Raw genomic sequence first — 19,214 nt, forward strand, 5'->3', positions numbered from 1 at the left:
AGGCGGAGCCGTCCTGCCGGAAGTGGCTCTCTTGTCTGGTTTCTAGGGAGCAGGAAGCGGACCGGATTGAGAGCAGGTGCGGTGGCAGGAGGTGGCCTGACCGAGCCCGGAACCGGCCATGTCGGCCTTCGACACGAACCCTTTCGCGGACCCGGTGGACGTGAATCCCTTCCAGGTGAGGGGGCTGCAGCGAAACGGTCGTCCTTTCCCCGGTCTACTACGCTTGGGGTTGGGAAGGGGGGATTGTTTAGAGTTGAGAGGGGGCTGCGCGCGCAGCCTCCCCCTGTGGTTGGGAGGGGCGAAGCCACGCCCTAAATAAGGGGAGGAGACTGAAGACTCCTTGCCACGCTCCCTGATTGACTGTGGCGCTTGAAGGGGGTTGGGAAGAAGGATAAAGGTGCCTTCTGTCAACCATAGGTAGATAAGAAGGGCTGATTTGCTATATAAAAGTCTAGCTCTGGAGCAGTTGGTGAGTCTAAGCTGAGTTGGTGTGAGCTAGCTCACAGTTTTTAAGCCTCTGCTTTTGTCATAGCTCAGAGAAAATGGACCCAGAGCAAACTAATTTATGCAGGAGCTCACAACTTTCATGTCAGCAGCTCACAAAGTAGAATTTTTGCACACAAGATTCCACAGCTTAGAGGGAGTATTGCACCTGGAGGTGACTGATTCGGGATAAAGGTTTATCTTGAACTGATCCTTTCATTGCCTTAAACAAGATGCATATTGGCATGCCTGACCCTGGACCCCACCTTTACAGCCCTGCTTCCCAGGAATCTTAGTTAAGACCTAGATGTCATCATATCTTGTGATCTGCTTGGTGATTGATTGCAAAGGTTGTTTCTCATGCTTGTAATCTGCCTACGGTCCAGGTGAGAAATGCAGGCTGCAAGTGATGATACAGCTCTAGTATCTTGTGCGTGAGGAGGAAGCAAATAGAAGAGAAGGTTTGTGCTAGGCGCAGAGTTTCTCTTTCCTTATGGGAAATCCAGCAGGTAGTTTTCTACCCTCGCTTTACCCTGTGTGGCAACCTGCACTTTGTAATCTTAGGTGGGTCTGAAGCAACAGAACAAAGTTTGAGTCCAGGGTCACCTTTAAGACCAACACACTTTTATCCAAGGTATGAGCTTTTGTGTGTGTGTCTGAAGAAGTGAGTGCATATGAAAGCTCATACCTAGAATTAAACTTTGTGGGCCTTAAAGGTGCCACTGGACTCAAACTTTCTTCTGTACTTTATAGTTTCAGAGGGTAACCATGATGGTCTGCAGTAGAACAGCTAAATTTGAGTCTGGTGTCACCATAAAACAAGATTTTGGGATATAAGCTTTAGAGCAGGGGTGTCAAACTCATTTGTTATGAGGGCTGGATCTGACATAAATGAGACCTTGTCAGGCCGGGCCATGTGTGTCATAAAATGTAATGCCAGGCAGCGGAGGGCGGGATATAAATCCAATATCATCTTCTTCTTCTACATCTGGAATGGTGGCGGCGGCAGAGCCTTCAGGGCAGAGGCTGCCGCTTCTAAGAAGTATCATTCCTTACTGCAACTGAACAGCAATGTGAAAAAAACATGGGAATTCGGCCTTCAGAGAAGAAAGCAACATTCTGCAATTTGCAAGCAGCAAGCTCTTTTGAGCTGCTCTCACGGGTAGGGAACAGTGGCTCTCTGGATGTTTTTTGCCTACAACTCCCATCAGCCCCAGCCAGCATGGCCAACTTCTGGAGAGCCACTGTTCCCTAGCCCTGTGCTAGAGACTTTCTGTCTTCTTGCAAAGAGAACGAAGAAAAGTAGCGGGACGACAATCGCTGTAAATGTGCGGGGAGCTGCTCTCTCAAACAGCGTTCTGTCTTCGGCAGCCTCTATGCCAGGGATAGCCAAACTTGCTTGACATAAGAGCCACATAGAATAAACATCAGATGCTTGAGAGCCGCAAGACATGAACGGCAGATGTTTCAGAGCTGCAAGACTGGAAGGAAGGGAGGAAGAGAGGGAGAGGTGGGGGGAGGGAGAGGTGGAAAGAAAGCAACTTTAAATGCATTCTCCAAGCTGCTGGCTGGCTTGGCTTGGAGAATGCATTTAATGAGACAAATGCCTCCTCCAAGCCGGCCAACAGGGCAGTGGGGGCTTCGAGAGCCACACAATTTGTGTGAAAGAGCCACATGTGGCTCCCGAGCCACAGTTTGGCCACCCCTGCTCTCTGCAATCACATTCCCGCAAAGCTTCTGCCCTGCTGGCGACATGTGAATCCATTCGGAGAAAGGCACTCTTTCCAAATAATTCTTGCGGGTACGCACGTGACTTCTGTTTTTGCTACGGTGGGTTCAGAGGAAGTGGCTGAAATTGCCAAAGGGGTGACATCGCTGTGGCAACTGCACAAAGGCAATGAGCACATCTGATGCAAAACACCTTGCATTTGCCGGTTTCAACAGTTTTAACTCTGATGTGGTGCCTGCATTCTTCGACTATCATAACTTCTCTCTGCTGTGACAGTTTGGATACAGTGTTCAGGAGGTGTGGGCATTGTCCTTTCTTGGCAGCTGGGAGGGGAATGAAGCGTTCTGGGATCTTGCCTGTTCTCGGCGTAAGGCTTTGCCGTTTGAGTCAGCTGCCTTGGCAGCTCCGTGCATCTTTGAAACATGCCATTGTTTACCGAGGGAGTTAGCCGGCAGCTCCCAAACCAGCCTCATAATCTTGATGGCCTGAGTCAGGCACTGATGGGCGTCTGTCATGGTGCAGTGCAGGAGTGGCCAGACAGTGGCTCTTGAAGCCCCCACAGCCCTGTCAGCCAGCTTGGAGAGGGCATTTCTCTCTCTAAATCACTTCACCAAGCCAGCCGGCGACTTTGAGAATGCATGCAAAGTTAAAGTTTCCTTCCCTTCCTCCCTCCGGCTCTCAAACATCTAACTTTGAACATATGAAGAACATATGAAGCTGCCTTATACTGAATCAGACCCTCGGTCCATCAAAGTCGGTCTTGTCTACTCAGACTGGCAGCTGCTCTCCAGGGTCTTTAGCTGAGGGTTTTTTCACGCCTACTTGCCTGGACCCTTTTTAGTTGGAGATGCCAGGGATTGAACTTGGGACCTTCTGTTTACCAAGCAGATGCTCTACCACTGAGCCACTGTCCCCCCTCCTCCTCCTCCTCCTCTTCTTCTTACATATGAACATATGAAGCTGCCTTCTACTGAATCAGACCCTCAGTCCATCAAAGACAGTCTTGTCTACTCAGACTGGCAGCGGCTCTCCAGGGTCTCAAGCTGAGGTTTTTTTCACGCCTACTTGTCTGGACCCTTTTTAGTTGGAGATGCCAGGGGATTGAACTTGGGACCTTCTGCTTACCAAGCGGATGCTCTACCACTGAGCCACTGTCTCTCCCCTGAACATTCATGTCTTGCAGCTCTCAAACATCTGATGTTTTTTCTATGTGGCTCTTACACTAAGCAAGTTTGGCCAGCCCTGGTGCAGGAGCACCACGGAGAACTGCTCTGTGGGGTGCAGCTGTCCGTTCCAATCCTAGTTCCTCATGTAGAACTCAGGTTTAAATCTCTCTTCAGTGTAAACTGATGGTGTAATTTGTGACCAGGGTTCCCTTTAGTGTGAGCACGTGAGCAGATAGGCACAGATTTTCACTGGTCTGCTCACAGAGATTCAGTCTAAACGCACGGATGCTTCCTCTAGGCTAGGTTTACATGATAGTCAAATGTAGGCTTGCTCTCAACTTTAATGCTAGCTGCTCACACGGTAGAATTTTTGCCCACAAGAATCCCCAGCTTGGAGAGAACATTGAACCAAGGATTTCCAGGCACATGCAAATCCAGAATGCTTTCCTGTTCTAACTCTCTAAAGGAGGTGTTCAGAGATCTTCTAAAGATGGTGTTAAGAACATCAAAAGAGCCCTGCTGGATCAGACCAATAGTCCATCAAGTCCAGCATCCTGTCTCACACGGTGGCCAACCAGTTCCCCTGAAGTTCCAGCAACAGGACATAGAGGCCAAGACTTTCCCCTGATAAGAACATCAGAAGAGCACTTCTGGATCAGATGAGTGGTCCATCTAGTCGAGCACCCTGTCTCACACAGCGGCCTACCAGCAACTGGGCAGAGAGGTCGAGGCCTTCACAAGAACCTCAGAAGAGCCCTGCTGGATCATAGCAGTGGTCCGTCTAGTCCAGCATCCTGTCTCACATGGTGGCCAACCAGTTCCTCTGGAGGGTCAACAACAGGGCATAGGGGCCAAGGCCTTCCCCTGATGTTGCCTCCTGGTTCTAGGAGTCAGAGGATTAGTGTCTCTCAATGTGGAGGTTCCCCTCAGTCACCATGGCTAGTAGCCATTTAACTTTTTTTAAATGGCTGTTTTTAAATGGCTAGTAGCCATTTAAACTATTTTTTAACTTGTTATTTGAATTTGTATGTTGGGAATGTTGTCCCCTGCCCTGAGCCTTGTTGCACAGAGGAGGGCGGGTTATGAATCAGTCAGATAAATAGACTTATCCTTCATGAATCTATCCAATTGCCTTTTAGAGCTGTTCGTTCCTGTGGCCATCGCTACATCCTCTGACAGCAGATTCCACACTTGAATCCCTCTCTGAGCAAAGAAGTATTTCCTTTCGACAGTTCTGAACCTCCTGCCCATCAGCTTCAGAGCCAGAGAGCCAGTTTGGTGTAGTGGTTAAGTGTGTGGACTTTTATCTGGAAGAACCGGGTTTGATTCCCCACTCCTCCACTTGCACCTGCTGGATTGGCCTTGGGTTCACCATTAGCTCTGGCAGAGGTTGTCCTTGAAAGGGCAGCTGCTGTGAGAGCCCTCTCAGCCCCATCCACCTCACAGGATGTCTGTTGTGGGGGGAGAAGATACAGGAGATTGTAAGCCGCTCTGAGTCTTTGATTCAGAGAGAAGGGCGGGGTATAAATCTGCAATTCTTCTTCTTCTTCATTGGAGGCCCTGGAGTTCTGGTCTTGGGAGGGGGAGAAAAAAGTTCTCTTTGTCAGTTCTCTCTACTCCTTTCATGATGTTATAAACCTCCATCTTGTCCCCTCTTAGTCTTCTTTTTTAAAGCCTCTTCTCCTAGGGAAGGTGCTCCAACCCCCTTATCATTTGGCGTTAAGGCTGCCTTCAGTTACAGATGCTCTGTCAGCTCTTTCTCCTGCTTACAATAGAAATCCATCTGCTGTTTGCAGACCTGCTGACACTTGGAACTGAAATGTAATGCAAGCTTTAACCTCATTTGGCCCACTTTTTCAGCCCTAGTAAGGAGCCTAATGTGTTTTAAACTTTCGAGGTTGATTCATCCTTTCTCACAGGGCTCAGATCCTTAGTTGTCTGTCTAGTGCAGGGATCATCAGATTGTGGCTCGGTAGCTGCATGTGGCTCTTCCACGCAATATTGTATGGCTCTCAAAGCCCCCACCACCCCGTCAGCTGGCTTGGAGGAGAAGGCAGTTCTCTCTTTAAATGACTTCTCCAAGCTAAGCCAGCTGGCAGCTTGGAGAATGCTTCTAAAGTTAAAGTAGCTTTCTTTCCACCTCTCCCTCCCCCCCAATCTATTTGCCTCCCTCCCTCCAACATCTGACGTTTATCCTATGTGGCTCTTACATTAAGCAAGGTTGACCAGCTGCGATCTAGTAGAAGTCAAATTGTTCCATTGCATGTTTTAAAAAAGCAGGACCTGCAGTTTATCGGTGGTGTTGGCATGAACTCTCTGCATCTACTTTTGGCAGAAAGTAGATACCCAGTGTGTTGTCCTGAAAGCAAATCAAGGAGGGGGAGGGAAACCCTTACCTTTGCTTAAACAGAACAAAATCAACCCTACTTTAGAATCCTTCGATGTCGAAGATTAACCTGCAGTCCCAGCCATGATCGTCTGCCCAAATGAGTCTTCTGCTTTTATGTTTGGGACCGTAAGGGTGTGTGGCGTTGCATCCCAAAAAAGTTTGCTTGCTTCCCTTTTCCAGACTTGCAGAAAAATCCTGGGAAGATACTTAGGGGCTTTTGCCATAATCCTGATTGAGCTCTCTCTATAACAAATGTCTGTGGCCTTTTCTGCTCTGACCTGTAGCGGCTCTCGAGGCTCATAGACCAAAGTCCTTCACATCACCTACTACCTGGTCCTTTCAACAGGAGATGCTGGGGACTGAACCTCGGACCTCCTGAATGCCAAGAAGAAGAAGATATCAGATTTATATCTCGCCCTATACTCTGAATCTCAGAGCAGTCACAATCTCCTTTACCTCCCCCCCCCCCCCACGACAGACACCCTGTGAGGTAGGTGGGGCTGAGAGAGCTCTTGCAGCAGCTGCCCTTTTGAGCACAACTCCTACGAGAGCTATGGCTGACCCAAGGCCATTCCAGCAGGTGCAAGTGGAGGAGTGGGGAATCAAACCCGGTTCTCCCAGATAAGAGAGCTATGGCTGACCCAAGGCCATTCCAGCAGGTGCAGGTGGAGGAGTGGGGAATCAAACCCGGTTCTCCCAGATAAGAGTCCGCACACTTAACCACTACACCAAACTGGCTCTCCCACCCAGCCGCAGCCCCTCCCATTGATGTCTGGTATTTGGGTCCTTAAAGGACTCATGTCCATAACAGGGTTCCTGGCCCCCAAGTCCTCCCAAGTTTCGGGGATTTCTCTCCACTGCAGGACCAGCCGGTTGGTGGGAGAACCCCCTCCCCTAAACAGGGGCATTGTGCGGGGAACACTCGGGTTTTTGGGCAAGCTCTATGATTTAAGCCCAATTTAACCACAGTTTGCCCAAAAAACAGAGCATCCCTCATGTAACATCTCTGCCCGCCCTCCCCCCCCGAATGCCTCCCGAATCCCCCTGCTGCACGGGCGAGGGGACTTGACAACCCTAGGCCATAAACACATTTAGCCTGCTTTACGTAATGTTATTGCAATCAGGCCTCAGATTCAGCAGGAGCTCACGTGAGCGCAGCTCCTGAACCTTTCTGACAGTTCCCCTCCTTCTTCCCCACTTACCTTGTTCATTGAATAGTACGTGCAGCTGCATAACAATCCCTGGATTAGGAGAACAGGCAGCCAGCCAGCCACTAGGAGCTTTGCCACACCCAGCAGCCCTCATTAACCCTTGGAGAAGCCCGTGCCACCATTTCTCCTCTTCTTATGTGATTTTGGGAAGTGGGTGGTTTGCTGGCCTTTTGACTGGGGCGGAGACCAGGAAAGCCCCAGGCGAGCGAGGCCTGCTTGGGCTGGCTGGATCTCTAGCCAGCCCAAGCAGGTCTCGCTTGCCTGGGGCTCTCCTTTCTTGCATCGGGTTGCTTTTGGCTTGGGGGGGGGGTAGCATCTGCTAATGAGTTACGCTAATGAGCTCCGCCACCTATTTTTCTACAAACGATCCCCGAGTACAATTAGTTAATATTTTAACTTTTCCCCCCATCATCATCTTCTGCAGCTGCTCACAGGAGGCACCCAAACATTGGCATCAGTGGTCACAGAAGGTCTTTGTCCTCTTTTTAAAACTAAACTTGTTCTTTCTCCACTGTTGACTTTTCTGCAAGCTGTAATTAGTCTAGCACGAAACGCAGGTCTGCAATACGAACTTGGTGACATCTGTCATATGAACTTGGTGACATCTGAGTAAACTTTGGGGGAAATTGCCGCTGGGGCCCCCCCCCCATTTCTTAAAAATGGATTGCTTCACAAAAGCTTGTGTTGTAATGAATGGATACCATGAGCAATGTTCCCTCTAAGCTGCAGAGTCTTGTGAGCAAGAATTCTACTTTACGAGCTACCGGTATTAAAGTTGGGAGCTGCTGCATAAAAGATTGTGTCCTGGGGCCATATTTCCTGAGCTAAGGCAGAGGCTAAAAATCTGTGAGCTAGCTCACACGAACTCAGCTTAGAGGGAACACTGGCCACGAGCAGTCAATTTGAGGAGTTTGATTTTGACTCAGCATTGGGACGGGGGTGCGAGAGACAGCGCAGCCCTATGCCAGTCGATGCTTGTTGAAATCTGTAATTTATTTATTTTATTTATTTAGCGAATGTATATTCCGCCCTTTCCCCTAACAGGCTCAGGGTGGAACGCAGCGTAGATTAGACAATTAAAAAAACCCAACAAGTCGAATTTAAAGGGCACCAGCAGAAAGGGCACATTTCACAAAGTGCAGTTTTTGGCCCAAGAAGAAGTGACGGTGTTAAAAGATCAGATTCAGCACCTCAGTGAGGCTATAAAGCGTGATGTCACAACACGGGATGGTTGGTGGGATAGGACGCCCCGCTGCCTCAACCAAAAGCCCGGCGGAACAGCTCCGTTTTACAAGCCCTACTGGATTGAGAAGGAAGTAACTCGACATAGGATTGCCCTATAAAGCCCTCTGGTCCTGCAATGTGCACAAACCGCCTTTACCAAGCTGAGTACTTGCGACTGCAGCAAGGCGGTCGCTTATTGCCTCTTTCATTGCCTTTTGCAACCGGGGGCGAATGCTATTTCCCTTTGCGGCAAAGCCTAGGTTTTTCACTGTCTCGTGTCACATTGGACTTCTGCCACCAGTCCTGACCCTGAGGCTGTTGTGCCGGGGATCAGTCCGGTTCGCTTTATGTGGGCGGGGGAACCTTTGCAAGGAGACGCCCTCCCCTCTCTCGCTCTTTACATTCCTGGCCACCTCCGGCAAGACTGCCAAGAACCCGGTCAGTTCCTTAATTCGTTTCCAAGCACATCCATTTGCCCCACCGCCTTAATTCTACAAGGTATAAAGGAGTCTTTTTTCCTCCCCAGCTTCTTTTACTTGCTTCCTGGTTCACCGACTCATGCTGATGGGAGCAGGGAGTGTCGGAATTCAGCCTGTTTGGCCAAAGTTATTCATTAAATGGGAGCTTGGTCACATGTGCCAAGACATGAAAGCGGAGATGACACTCCCCCAGCCCCCTCCAGGGTGGATCCTGCTCCTAGAATTAAAGCCATAGCTCTTCTCCCTCGCCCAGCCCCGTCAGGTTTTGTTTGCTGGGTGCAGGGCCATAGCCAGCGGGGGGGGGGGGGGGGCGCACAGGGGCGGTACTCCCCATAGCAAACTTGCTTAACGCAAGAGCCACGTAGAATAAACGTCAGATGTTTGAGAGCCACAAGACACGAGCGTCGGATGTTTGAGAGCTGCAAGACGAGGGAGGGAGCAAATAGACGGAGGGGAGGGAGAGAGGAGGGAGAGGTGGAAAGAAAGCAACTTTAACTTGGCTTGGAGAAGTGATCTAAAGAGAGCAACGCTTTCTCCAAGCTTGTTAGTATTGGGATATTCCACACACATATATTCGCCACTGTGTGACACAGAGTGTTGGACTGGAGGGGCCATTGGTCTGATCCAACATGGCTTCTCTTATGTTCATATGTTCAAGCTGGCCAACCAAGCAGTGGGGGCTTTGAGAGACACACAATATGTGTCAAAGAGCCACATGTGGCTCCCGAGCCACAGTTTGGCCACCCCTGCCCTATAGAATTTGCAGCACCCCCAACCAGCCTTCCCCAATCTTTCCTTTCACTGACTTGTTGGGGGTGCTGCAGATTCTATATGGGGCACTTGCCCCCCCGTGGGCCCCCCCAGCTACGGCCCTGGCTGGACGGAAAGGCCAAGGACCTTGGGTGCGTTTGGGTTTCCTCGGCAGGGTGTGGAACATGCAGAAATAAAGAGCTTTCTCTTATAAAGGTGAGGGTGGGGGCTGTCTTCAGCCTGTCCCCTGCCAGATAACCTAAAGATGGCCATTTGTGATAGGGGAAAATGCTCTTTCGATTAGGCTGCTTTCTCTCCTTTTAACTGCGACCTGAACGTGAGCTGGATCTACTTTTGAATAAATGTCCTTTTTTTTACAATATACTCCTTGGGAAACTTATTTACTGCAGTCAGAGAATCCCGCCTCTGTGATTGGGCTGAACTCTGCTGCGTTAACTGAATATCACAATACTAACAAAGCACTGTATTCATTCCAGGCTGCGTGTCACAGCCTCTCAGCCCCAGGCATGGACTCAGCCCAGGGCGTGGACTTCCTTATCTCCCTGGGCTTGGTAGCCGCTGCCTTTGGCCCCACAGAGAGCAAGCCCCGCCCTTTCTTTAAAACCAAAGTCAGCTGAGTCTCTTCCTGAAAGCCGATCCGTTGGGTGGTCAGCCCCATCCTTGCGACCTCCTTTTTCTGACAGCGCTCTGTACACGCGTTGTCCGTGTTTCACATAGTTTCAGCCAGGGTTTCCTCCGAGCTGAGTTAGTGTGAGCTAGTTCAGTTTTTTAGCCTCCGGCTCACACATTTTTTGCCTTAACTCGGGAAGAATGACCCCAGGGCACACTAACTGATGCTGTAGCTCGCGGCTTCAATGCTAGTAGCTCGCGAAGTAGAATTTTTGCTCACAAGACTCCACAGCTTATTATTTATTTATTTAATGTATATCCCGCCCTCCCCACCAAAGTCAGGCTCAGTATGGCTCACAAACCAAGGGTCGACACATAAGAGAAGGCATGTTGGATCAGGCCAACGGCCTATCCAGTCCAACACTCTGTATCACACAGTGGCCAATAATTTATATACACACACACACACGCACACACACATATATATACACACTGTGGCTAATAGCCACTGATGGACCTCTGCTCCATATTGTTATCTAACCCCCTCTTGAAGCTGGCTATGCCTGTAGCCGCCACCACCTCCTGTGGCAGTGAATTCCACAAGTTAATCACCCTTTGGGTGAAGAAGTACCTCCTTTTATCCATTCTGACCCGACTGCTCAGCAATTTCATCAAATGTCCACGAGTTCTTGTATTGTGAGAAAGGGAGAAAAGTACTTCTTTCTCTACTTTCTCCATCCCATGCATAATCTTGTAAACTTCTATCATGTCACCCCGCAGTCGACGTTTCTCCAAGCTAAAGAGGCCCAAGCGTTTTAACCTTTCTTCATAGGGAAAGTGTTCCAAACCTTTAATCATTCTAGTTGCCCTTTTCTGCACAATGACACAAACACATTAGTGTGACTGATACAATAAACAACAATAAAAACGTAAGCATAAAAACAATTTAAAACATTTGCATGTGCTACTTCCATAATTTCAGGCAGCGATTTCAATTCTGGGGGTTAGCTGTTCTCCAGAGGTCTCAAGATCACTGTAGTGAAGTGCAGTAGGCCATCGGTGGTGGTCTTATGGGCCTGTCCCGTTGCTGCAGATGCTACCATCATGTAAATACCTGTTGGAAGAGTGCCGTTTTGCAGGCCCTTTCGGAACTGTAAGACCTCTCGCAGGGCCCTAACCTCCTCCGGCAACTCATTCCACCAGCTAGGGGCAGCAGTGGAAAAGGCCCTGGCTGTCATTGTTTTGAGCTTTGCTTCTCTGATGCTGGGAACTGTCAACAGATTTTGAGACCCGGACCTAAGTGCTCGCTGGGGCATGTGCAGGGAAAGGCGGTCCCTCAGGTATGCAGGACCTTGGCCATATAGGGCTTTAAAGGTAATGACCAGCACCTTGAGACGAATCTGGTACCCTATCGGTAGCCAGCACAGGCCGGATGTGTTGCCGTAAAGGAACTCCCATTAACAGCTTAGAGCAAGGGTGACCAAACTTGCTTCACATGAGAGCCATATAGAATCAGATGTTTGAGAGCTGGGAGGGAGGGAGGATGGATGGATGGATGGATGGATGGATAGATAGATAGGGCAGGAAGAGGGAGAGAAGCATGGAAAGAAAGCAACTTTAAATACATTCTCCAAGCTGCTGGATGGTTTGGCTTGGAGAAGCGATTTAAAGACTGAAATGCCTTTTCCAAGCCAGCCAACAGGGTGGTGGGGGCTTCAAGAGCCAGTTAACGTGTGTGAAAGAGCCAGGTGTGGTTCCCGAGCCACAGTTTGGCTACCCCTGGCTTAGAGGGAGCCCTGGTCTCAACCAAACATCAGAGAGCCCCATGTGGAGGAAATGAGGGGTTGATGATGCGAGTCGGGTAATTTCCCCCTTCTGCTTCAGACTCTAGCGAACCTCTGCCTTTCTAGTGCTGGAGAGGGCAGGGTTTCTGTCAGGGGAAAGGAAATGCATCTTTCTATACCTGGCCTACCTGCACGTGCAGCCAAGTCTACGTTCTTCTTAGTAGGTGTCATCTCTGTATCTCCCCCCCCCCCTTTCTCTTTCAGGATCCTTCAGTCACCCAACTGACGAACGCTAACCAGGGAGGCCTGGATGAATTCAACCCCTTCACCGAGAGCTCTCGGCTGGTAAGTGCAGCCTCAGACCGGGTTCCCAGGGCGGCTGGGGCCGGCAGGTGCCCGGGAAGGGTCTGCTTGAGAGATCAGGAAGCGGCAACGTTGAACTGTCCGGAAGCAAAAACCCTCTGGTGCTAAACACCACTGTTCTTGAAAAACGGCATTGTTTCAACAGTGTTCAAGGGCAGACCGGTAGAGCCGGTGGGGGTTTTCAGCCTCTTCCCCTTATTGTTGCACCCGTGACATGGTCGGGGCAGGGGTGGAATTCTAGCAGGAGCTCCTTTGCATATGAGGCCACACACCTTTGATGTCGCCAATCCTCCAAGAGCTTACAAAAAAGAACCCTGTAAGCTCGTGGAGGATTGGCTCCATCAGGTGTGTGTGGCCTAATATGCAAAGGAGCTCCTGCTAGAATTCCACCCCTGATAAGGGGCATTGCATGGTTGGGACAGGCAGGGGTGTGTGGGGGAAAAGGCACCCAAGTGGTTAGAACGAGAGATCCTCACGTGCCCTGTCCGCTGCTCTTCCCGGCCATCCAGACAGCTGGGGTGGCACCTTGGAGGTGCCCCGAAATAAGGTACCGCTTTGTAAGTGGTACTGCAATACTCTATTGCAGCTCTATTGCAGGTCGGGATGGTTTGACAGCAGGAGCGGAATGGCAGGCAGATGTGTGCATTTGGATGTGCTTTTTTATCTGCTCGCCTGCCGTCCCTAGGGCGGCTTAAACCGCCCGTCTGGCACTAGCCATAGATTGTACGACCGGATGGGCCGTTGGCCTGCTCCAACATGGCTTCTCTGATGTTCTTAAGGCTCCGAGTCAGCATAGGCCAACTTCCTGTGTTCGTGTGGTCCATGTCCATAAGGGCGTCTGCTAGGATTGCTTGGAGGGGTGTGTGTGTCAGTGCCGTGGGTCTTGGGCCTCGCTCGGGAGACTTGCCAGGGGATGTGATACCGGTTGCAGGACCGAGAGGCGCACAGACGCTGCCGTCATCCCCTTCTGACCTTTTCCCTCTCACTCTCTCTCATAGACAAATGTGGCTCAGACTACTCCGGCGACACAGCCCGTGGGGCCTTCGCAGCCAGCCGTGCTGCAGCCGTCCGTGGAACCCACCCCCCAGGTATTGCTCTCCCCTCCTGCGGCTCAGCTGCGTCTCTAGAGAAAGGACTTTGTCGGTCGCTTCTGCACTGCCTGCTGGTCGTGCTTAGCGCTGGGCTTCGGGGCTTTCCCCTTTCCTGGTTGCCAGGGAGAGCGTTTGGACTCTTCCTCCAGCTTTACAGCTCACGTGCAAAGAAGCAAGGAAGGGAAGCTTTGCAAACGCAACCAAGGCTGGCACGGGGGAGTCGGTGGGGCAGGCAGCGGTCTAGGGCTCTGCCTTGCCTGGCAGGACCGGATCGGCATGTTTTTTGAGGGGGGGGGGCAAAATTTAAAAACGGCACCCCCTTATGGCCGTTCTGTCTTATGGTCCCATAGAATACAATGGACTGGTGTCGCCCCCTCCGTTGGCGCCCAGGGCAAGCACCCCCCTCTGCCCCCTCCTAGATCCGGCTCTGCCGCCTGGGGGCGCCACTAGGCGCAACCCTTACCCAAGCAGAGCGCTTCTCCGAGCCTGCCTTGAAGGCGGGATCGGAGGAGCACTGCACAGTGCATGAAGCTCTTCTGTTTCACGTTTTGGAACTTTTATGTTTTTCTCTAAGCTGTTTGAGTTTATAACAAAAGACAAAAATATTTATTGGGGGGGGTGGGAAAGGAAGCCTCTGAAGAGCACACTGTTTTAGCGGCACCGGTCGCCTTTGGGTTGAAAGCAGCTGAGCGATGCTAGAACAGTGCGCTAGGACAGAGCGTAGCGCAGGGGGAAAGCGGTGGCGCAACAGCACTCTTGTGCACCGCCCATCGCTCTCTCCTCCCCCGCTCGCCGCCCTGCATGATGACGTCACTACTGTTGAGCTCCATAAATGAGCTCCGAAAAGGGAGCTTGCAGGGGTGGGGAGGGGTCTGCCTTGAGCGGCAGAGCCCCTAGCACCGGCCCTGAATGCGACACCTGAGATCCGCAAGGCGGCTAGCTGAAATTTACCTGGGATGTTCAGCTCCCATGCTTCCCTCTTTCTGGGCCATGTTCTCACAGCCTGTATGCCCCAGCTTATCTGTTCGTTCCTCCAACGCAGCCTTGTCCGTCCTGTTGCTAGACCATGTACGTGTGGGGATTTACCTAGCCCCGCTTTCTCTGCCCCCAGCCTCTTGTGAACTTCTGCGTCCCCTGCAGTCACACCTCCCACAGACCACTGCCCCATTGTGAGCCATATCGCCTGGGCTTTCCCACTCTTTTAGCAGCCTCGCACTTTCCCAACTTCTGTGCCAGTAGTACAGAGCTCTCCCCCCTCTAAGGAGCTCCCTTTTCCAATTTGACCTTTCACTGCCTTCTCGTAAAACAACTGCTTGTTGACATTCTGGCGCTGGCACCCGATATATGACAAAAGAAAAACCGAGAGGGGAAAGAAGCCTAACCCCAAACACTGACATCAAGAACCTCAAGGTTAATATACAAGGGGACCAAAATTAAAAAGCAGATATTAAAATAAAATCATAACCAAAAATACATGTCAGGTGAAGAAGATATTGGATTTATATCCCGCCCTATATACTCTGAATCTCAGTCTCAGAGCGGCTCACAATCTCCTTTACCTTAACCCCCCCCCCCCCCACAGCAGACACCCTGTGAAGTAGGTGGGGCTGAGAGGGCTCTCCCAGAAGCTGCCCTTTCAAGGACAACTCCTATGAGAGCTATGGCTGACCCAAGGCCATTCCAGCAGGTGCAAGTGGAGGAGTGGGGGGGGGGGGGGAAACCCGGTTCTCCCAGATAAAAGTCCGCGCACTTAACCACTACACCAAACTGGCTCTCCAGGCTGTGAGCCTGACTGAGTAGCATACATTGTTTCTTCCCCTATTTCCCCCTTCACAACAGCTCTGTGAGGTAGTTTAGGCTGCATAAGTGAGTGGCCCAATGACTGTTTGTGGCAGGATCGGAACTTGACTCCAGATCTCTTCGAGAACCTAGTTCAGCATGGTGTAGTGGTTAAGAGTGGTGGCCTCTAATCCGGAGAACCGGGTTTGATTCCCCACTCCTCCTCCGCATGCAACCAGCTGGGTGACCTTGGGTCAGTCCCAGTTCTCTCAGAGCTCTCTCATCCCTACCTACCCCCACTTTCTTAACCACTACACCAAACGCTTAACCTCTACACCAGACTGGCTCTCTTTCTGTATTTATTACAGAAAGTTGTTATTATATGATTTAACTAAGTGAGGAGGCCAATGATGGGCCCCAAAAGGCTTTTAACTTTCTTTAATAAATACCTGTATTTTTGGTTATGATTTTATTTTGATTTCTGTTTTTAATTTTTGACTCTTGTAGTATATTAAGCTTTAGGTTCCTGACTCCAATTTTTGGGTTAGGTTTCTTTCCTCTCTGTTTTGCTTCTAGCGGCGCTTTGCTTACAACTTGTTTTAATGCAAAAGATTGCTTTTAGTAAACTTTTAGAAGTTCAAATGCTTTTTTTTTTAAAGTAAACCTTTCTCACTTCCTCCCATGTGTGTGTCACGCCCTTGACCTGTTAACGATGTGAGTAACTTAGTTTCGCCTAGTGACCAGACAGTCCTCGTCCCGTGAGCCTAGACACAAAGTGCAGTTGTGTGTTGCAGTTGCTGCTTAAACAGGTCAGCAAATACCTGACTCCTAAGTTCATCTCAGCAAGTCCAGAAGGTTCAGAGAGGCAGAGGTTGCTAGGAGACGACGCCAGCTCTTGGAATAAGCGCCAGGTACAGAGGGTAGGGAAAGGGTAAAAAAAAACTAGCAAGAAGGTAATGGCTCCCCCCTCCCCCCGGTATTGTAACAGCTATCAAGTGGACTTTTCTCCCTCTTAGCCAAATAGGGCTTGGGGGGAGATTCCCCTATTGGAAGCTCTAAAGGAGGGGTCCTCAATGTGGTGCCCATGGGTACCATAATGCCCCACTGACACCTTTCCTGGATCCCCCCAAGGGTTTTTAGAAAGTGGGCAGAACCAGGGGGTCTTTTGCCTCACAAGGCTTCCGATGGGCCACTGGAGATTTGAAGAAGACTGCAGATTTATACCCCGCCCTTCTCTCTGAATTAGTCTCAGAGCGGCTCACAATCTCCTTTCCCTTCCTCCCCCACAACAGACACCCTGTGAGGTGGCAGGGGCTGAGAGAGCTCTCCCAGAAGCTGCCTTTTCAAGGACAGCTCTGCGAGAGCTACTGCCGGCCCAAGGCCATGCCAGCAGCTGCAAGTGGAGGAATGCGGGGAATCAAACCCGGTTCTCCCAGAGAAGAGTCCGCGCACGTAACCGCTGCACAAAACCGACTCTTGATGAGTTGTGCAGATTTTTAAAAACGTTGCGTTGGCAGCAGCTGCCACTGCAGTGCAAGGATCTTTGCTGTGCGGTTGCGGGTAAGCGGCGGCAGCCATTTTGCACCTGGTTCTGCCTCCTGGGGCAGCCGTTTCGGGGCAGGTGTTTTGTGGCCGCACCCACCACGCTGGGTCTGAATTCCAAAAAGGTCGGGGGGCCCCGGAATAGATCATGAAGCTCTTCTTCAAACGTCAAGGCATTCCTGAGAGATACTTCAGTTCCACTGAGCTGTGGAAATTGGATGTGTGAAGAAGGGTACACGGATCTTCGCTGGGTTACGGAGGGGCAGGCAGGGGAAGCCATTTGGCGGGTGCTTCTGCCGCACCAGGTCAGAGTTGTCGAGGCGGCTGCAGGCTCGGCAGCAGGGCTGTAGCCGGGATTTAAAGGTTGAGAGGAGGGGGGCTTTTCAAAAAGTCAGGGGGCCCCCTTTCCCATCCACTGCAGAGTAGGGGCGAAAGCTGGAGGCTCTGAAAGTGGCCACGGCAGACAAGCCTAAAACTTTGGAATCAAGAAGGGGCTTGAACGTTGCCTGCAAACGAGGGTTTCCTTCTGTCTCCCTTCCCCCCCCCATCCCAGCACCTTGCAGCTAGCAGCTCTGTCCACCCACCTATTCCACGCAGCTTCCTCCACCTCCTGCTCCTTCGCCTCCCTCCCTCCCTCACCATCTGCTGCTTTTGCTGCTGCAATGCACTGCGCTCTCCCAGCTCCAGACAGGGGGCAGCGCCCCACAGGCCCCTCTGTGGCTACAGGCCTGCTCAGCCTTTTCAAGTTCTAAAGTGTTCACTCACGGTATAATTGACACGGCCGCAGTTTTGCGACAAGTCGTGAAGCGCAGCCCTAAAGGAAACTCCTGATAGCTGTCATAAGATCCGGAGATCTTAGGCCTGTAAAACGCAAGTTTCTGGATCTCGTGATTTATAGGAGCAGGGCTTCTTGGGTAGAAAAAGCCCAGCAGGAACTCATTTGCATTTTAAGCCACACCCCCTGATGGCACCCTTGTTTCGCATAGGGCTTTTGTGTAGGAAAAGCCCAGCAGAAGTTAATTTGCATATTAAGCCACACCCCCTGATACCAAGCCAGCTGGAACTGCGTTCCTGCTCAAAAAAAGCTCTGTAGAGGAACAACTGAAAAACCTGCTCATGTGGCCTTACGAACTATTAGGATTCTAAAGGATACCCAGGTGGTGCTTTTGGTGGTCATTCGCTCAGTTAAGAACCGTTCTCTCTCTTCTAGCGGCCACTGCTCAGAATCCTAGGTTTTCCTTTTCATCTTAGAGAAACGCCCTTTGCTCTGCTCTGCTCTTTTTGACGGATCTCTTTTTTCCCCTACCCGCCCGCATAGGCGGTGGCCTCAGCTGCGCAGGCCGGCCTCCTTCAGCAGCAGGAGGAGCTGGAAAGGAAGGCCGCGGAGTTGGAGAGAAAGGAACGCGAACTGCAGAACAGCTCGGCGGGCTTCAACCGTGAGTAGCGCCCATCATGGCCTCGAGGCCCAGGCCAATATTGTCACATGTCGCGTTAGGAGCAAGGGATAGTGATCGCTTGCAATCCGACCTACCTGGGGAAGCCCTTCCAGACGGTGAGCGGTTTGCCCACAGTGGCTCACCAGATGGAGCCAGCCCCCTCCGTAAGTTGCCAAAGAATGGTCTATGGCAGGGGTAGCCAAACTTGCTTAATGTAAGAGCCACATAGAATAAACATCAGAAGTTTGAGAGCCGCAAGACATGAATGTCGGAGGTTTGAGAGCTGCAAGACAGGGAGGAAGGAAGGAAGGGAGGGAGGGAGGGAGGGAGGGAGGGAGGGAGGAGGGAAGGAAGGGAGGAGGGAGGGAGGGATAGGTAAAGTAAGTAAAGTAAAGTAAATTTATTTTTATATCCCACCCTCCCCCACCAAGGCGGGCTCAGGGTGGTTCACAGACATGGAATGCCATGATTTACATAAAATACAATACAATACAATACAAATACAATCTAGACAAGCAATTTAAAATATAATTAAATTACATAGGTTGGTTAAAATAAATAAAACAACTGTTATAGAATTAAAATTAATTAAGGTGCTATAGATCACAATCGTACATAAGATGGCTAGGTAGTTATAATTCAATTTAGTCAGGTTCTGTCTTAAAGGCTAGCTGAAAAAGGTAGAGGGAAAGCAACTTTACATGCGTTCTCCGAGGTCACGTATTTTTCATCAAAGTGACAGTGCATACAGTTTCACCAATAACCAAAACGTGTACAAATATAAAGGGCGGGGGGAATGTGTGGTTTTTGGCCTCCTGGCCGCAGTGCAATGAGGAAATATCAGTGCACCTTTCTCGAGGCTTTTCTCCTTCCTCTCTCCCCACAGCCAAACAAAACAATTGGCCTCCCCTCCCGAAGTTTTGTCCCGTGAAGCCCTGCTTCTACCAGGACTTCTCTGCAGACATCCCCGCCGACTACCAGAGAATCTGCAAGATGCTATATTACCTGTGGATGTGTAAGTCGAACCTGCTGACCAAGGGGAAGCTTGGGAACTCTCATCAGGACCTAGGGCTTGAAATGCAGGCGTAGGGCAGGGCTGCAGGGCACCCACATTGCATTCAGAAGGTCCCAAGTTCAGTCCTCAGCATCTGCCTTTAA

General features: G+C 50.7%; 1 protein-coding gene across 2 annotated transcripts in view; it reads left to right on the forward strand.

Annotated features, from left to right (window-relative positions):
• Positions 1-16: 16 nt before the first annotated feature.
• SCAMP2 (secretory carrier membrane protein 2) overlaps positions 17-19,214 on the forward strand; it is a 33,649-nt gene continuing 14,451 nt past the window's right edge. Inside the window, exons 1-6 of one of the 2 annotated variants that reach the window (XM_060259827.1) lie at positions 17-175; positions 12,110-12,190; positions 13,207-13,296; positions 15,873-15,989; positions 17,939-18,056; positions 18,943-19,071. In XM_060259827.1, the coding sequence (XP_060115810.1) occupies positions 119-175; positions 12,110-12,190; positions 13,207-13,296; positions 15,873-15,989; positions 17,939-18,056; positions 18,943-19,071 (592 nt within the window). In that variant the 5' untranslated portion in view covers positions 17-118. The remainder of the gene's footprint in view (positions 176-12,109; positions 12,191-13,206; positions 13,297-15,872; positions 15,990-17,938; positions 18,057-18,942; positions 19,072-19,214) is intronic. The other variant, XM_060259828.1, reaches the window with a different exon arrangement.

The sequence above is a fragment of the Heteronotia binoei genome, chromosome 19, assembly GCF_032191835.1.
Source record: "Heteronotia binoei isolate CCM8104 ecotype False Entrance Well chromosome 19, APGP_CSIRO_Hbin_v1, whole genome shotgun sequence".
NCBI classification, from domain to species: domain Eukaryota; kingdom Metazoa; phylum Chordata; class Lepidosauria; order Squamata; family Gekkonidae; genus Heteronotia; species Heteronotia binoei.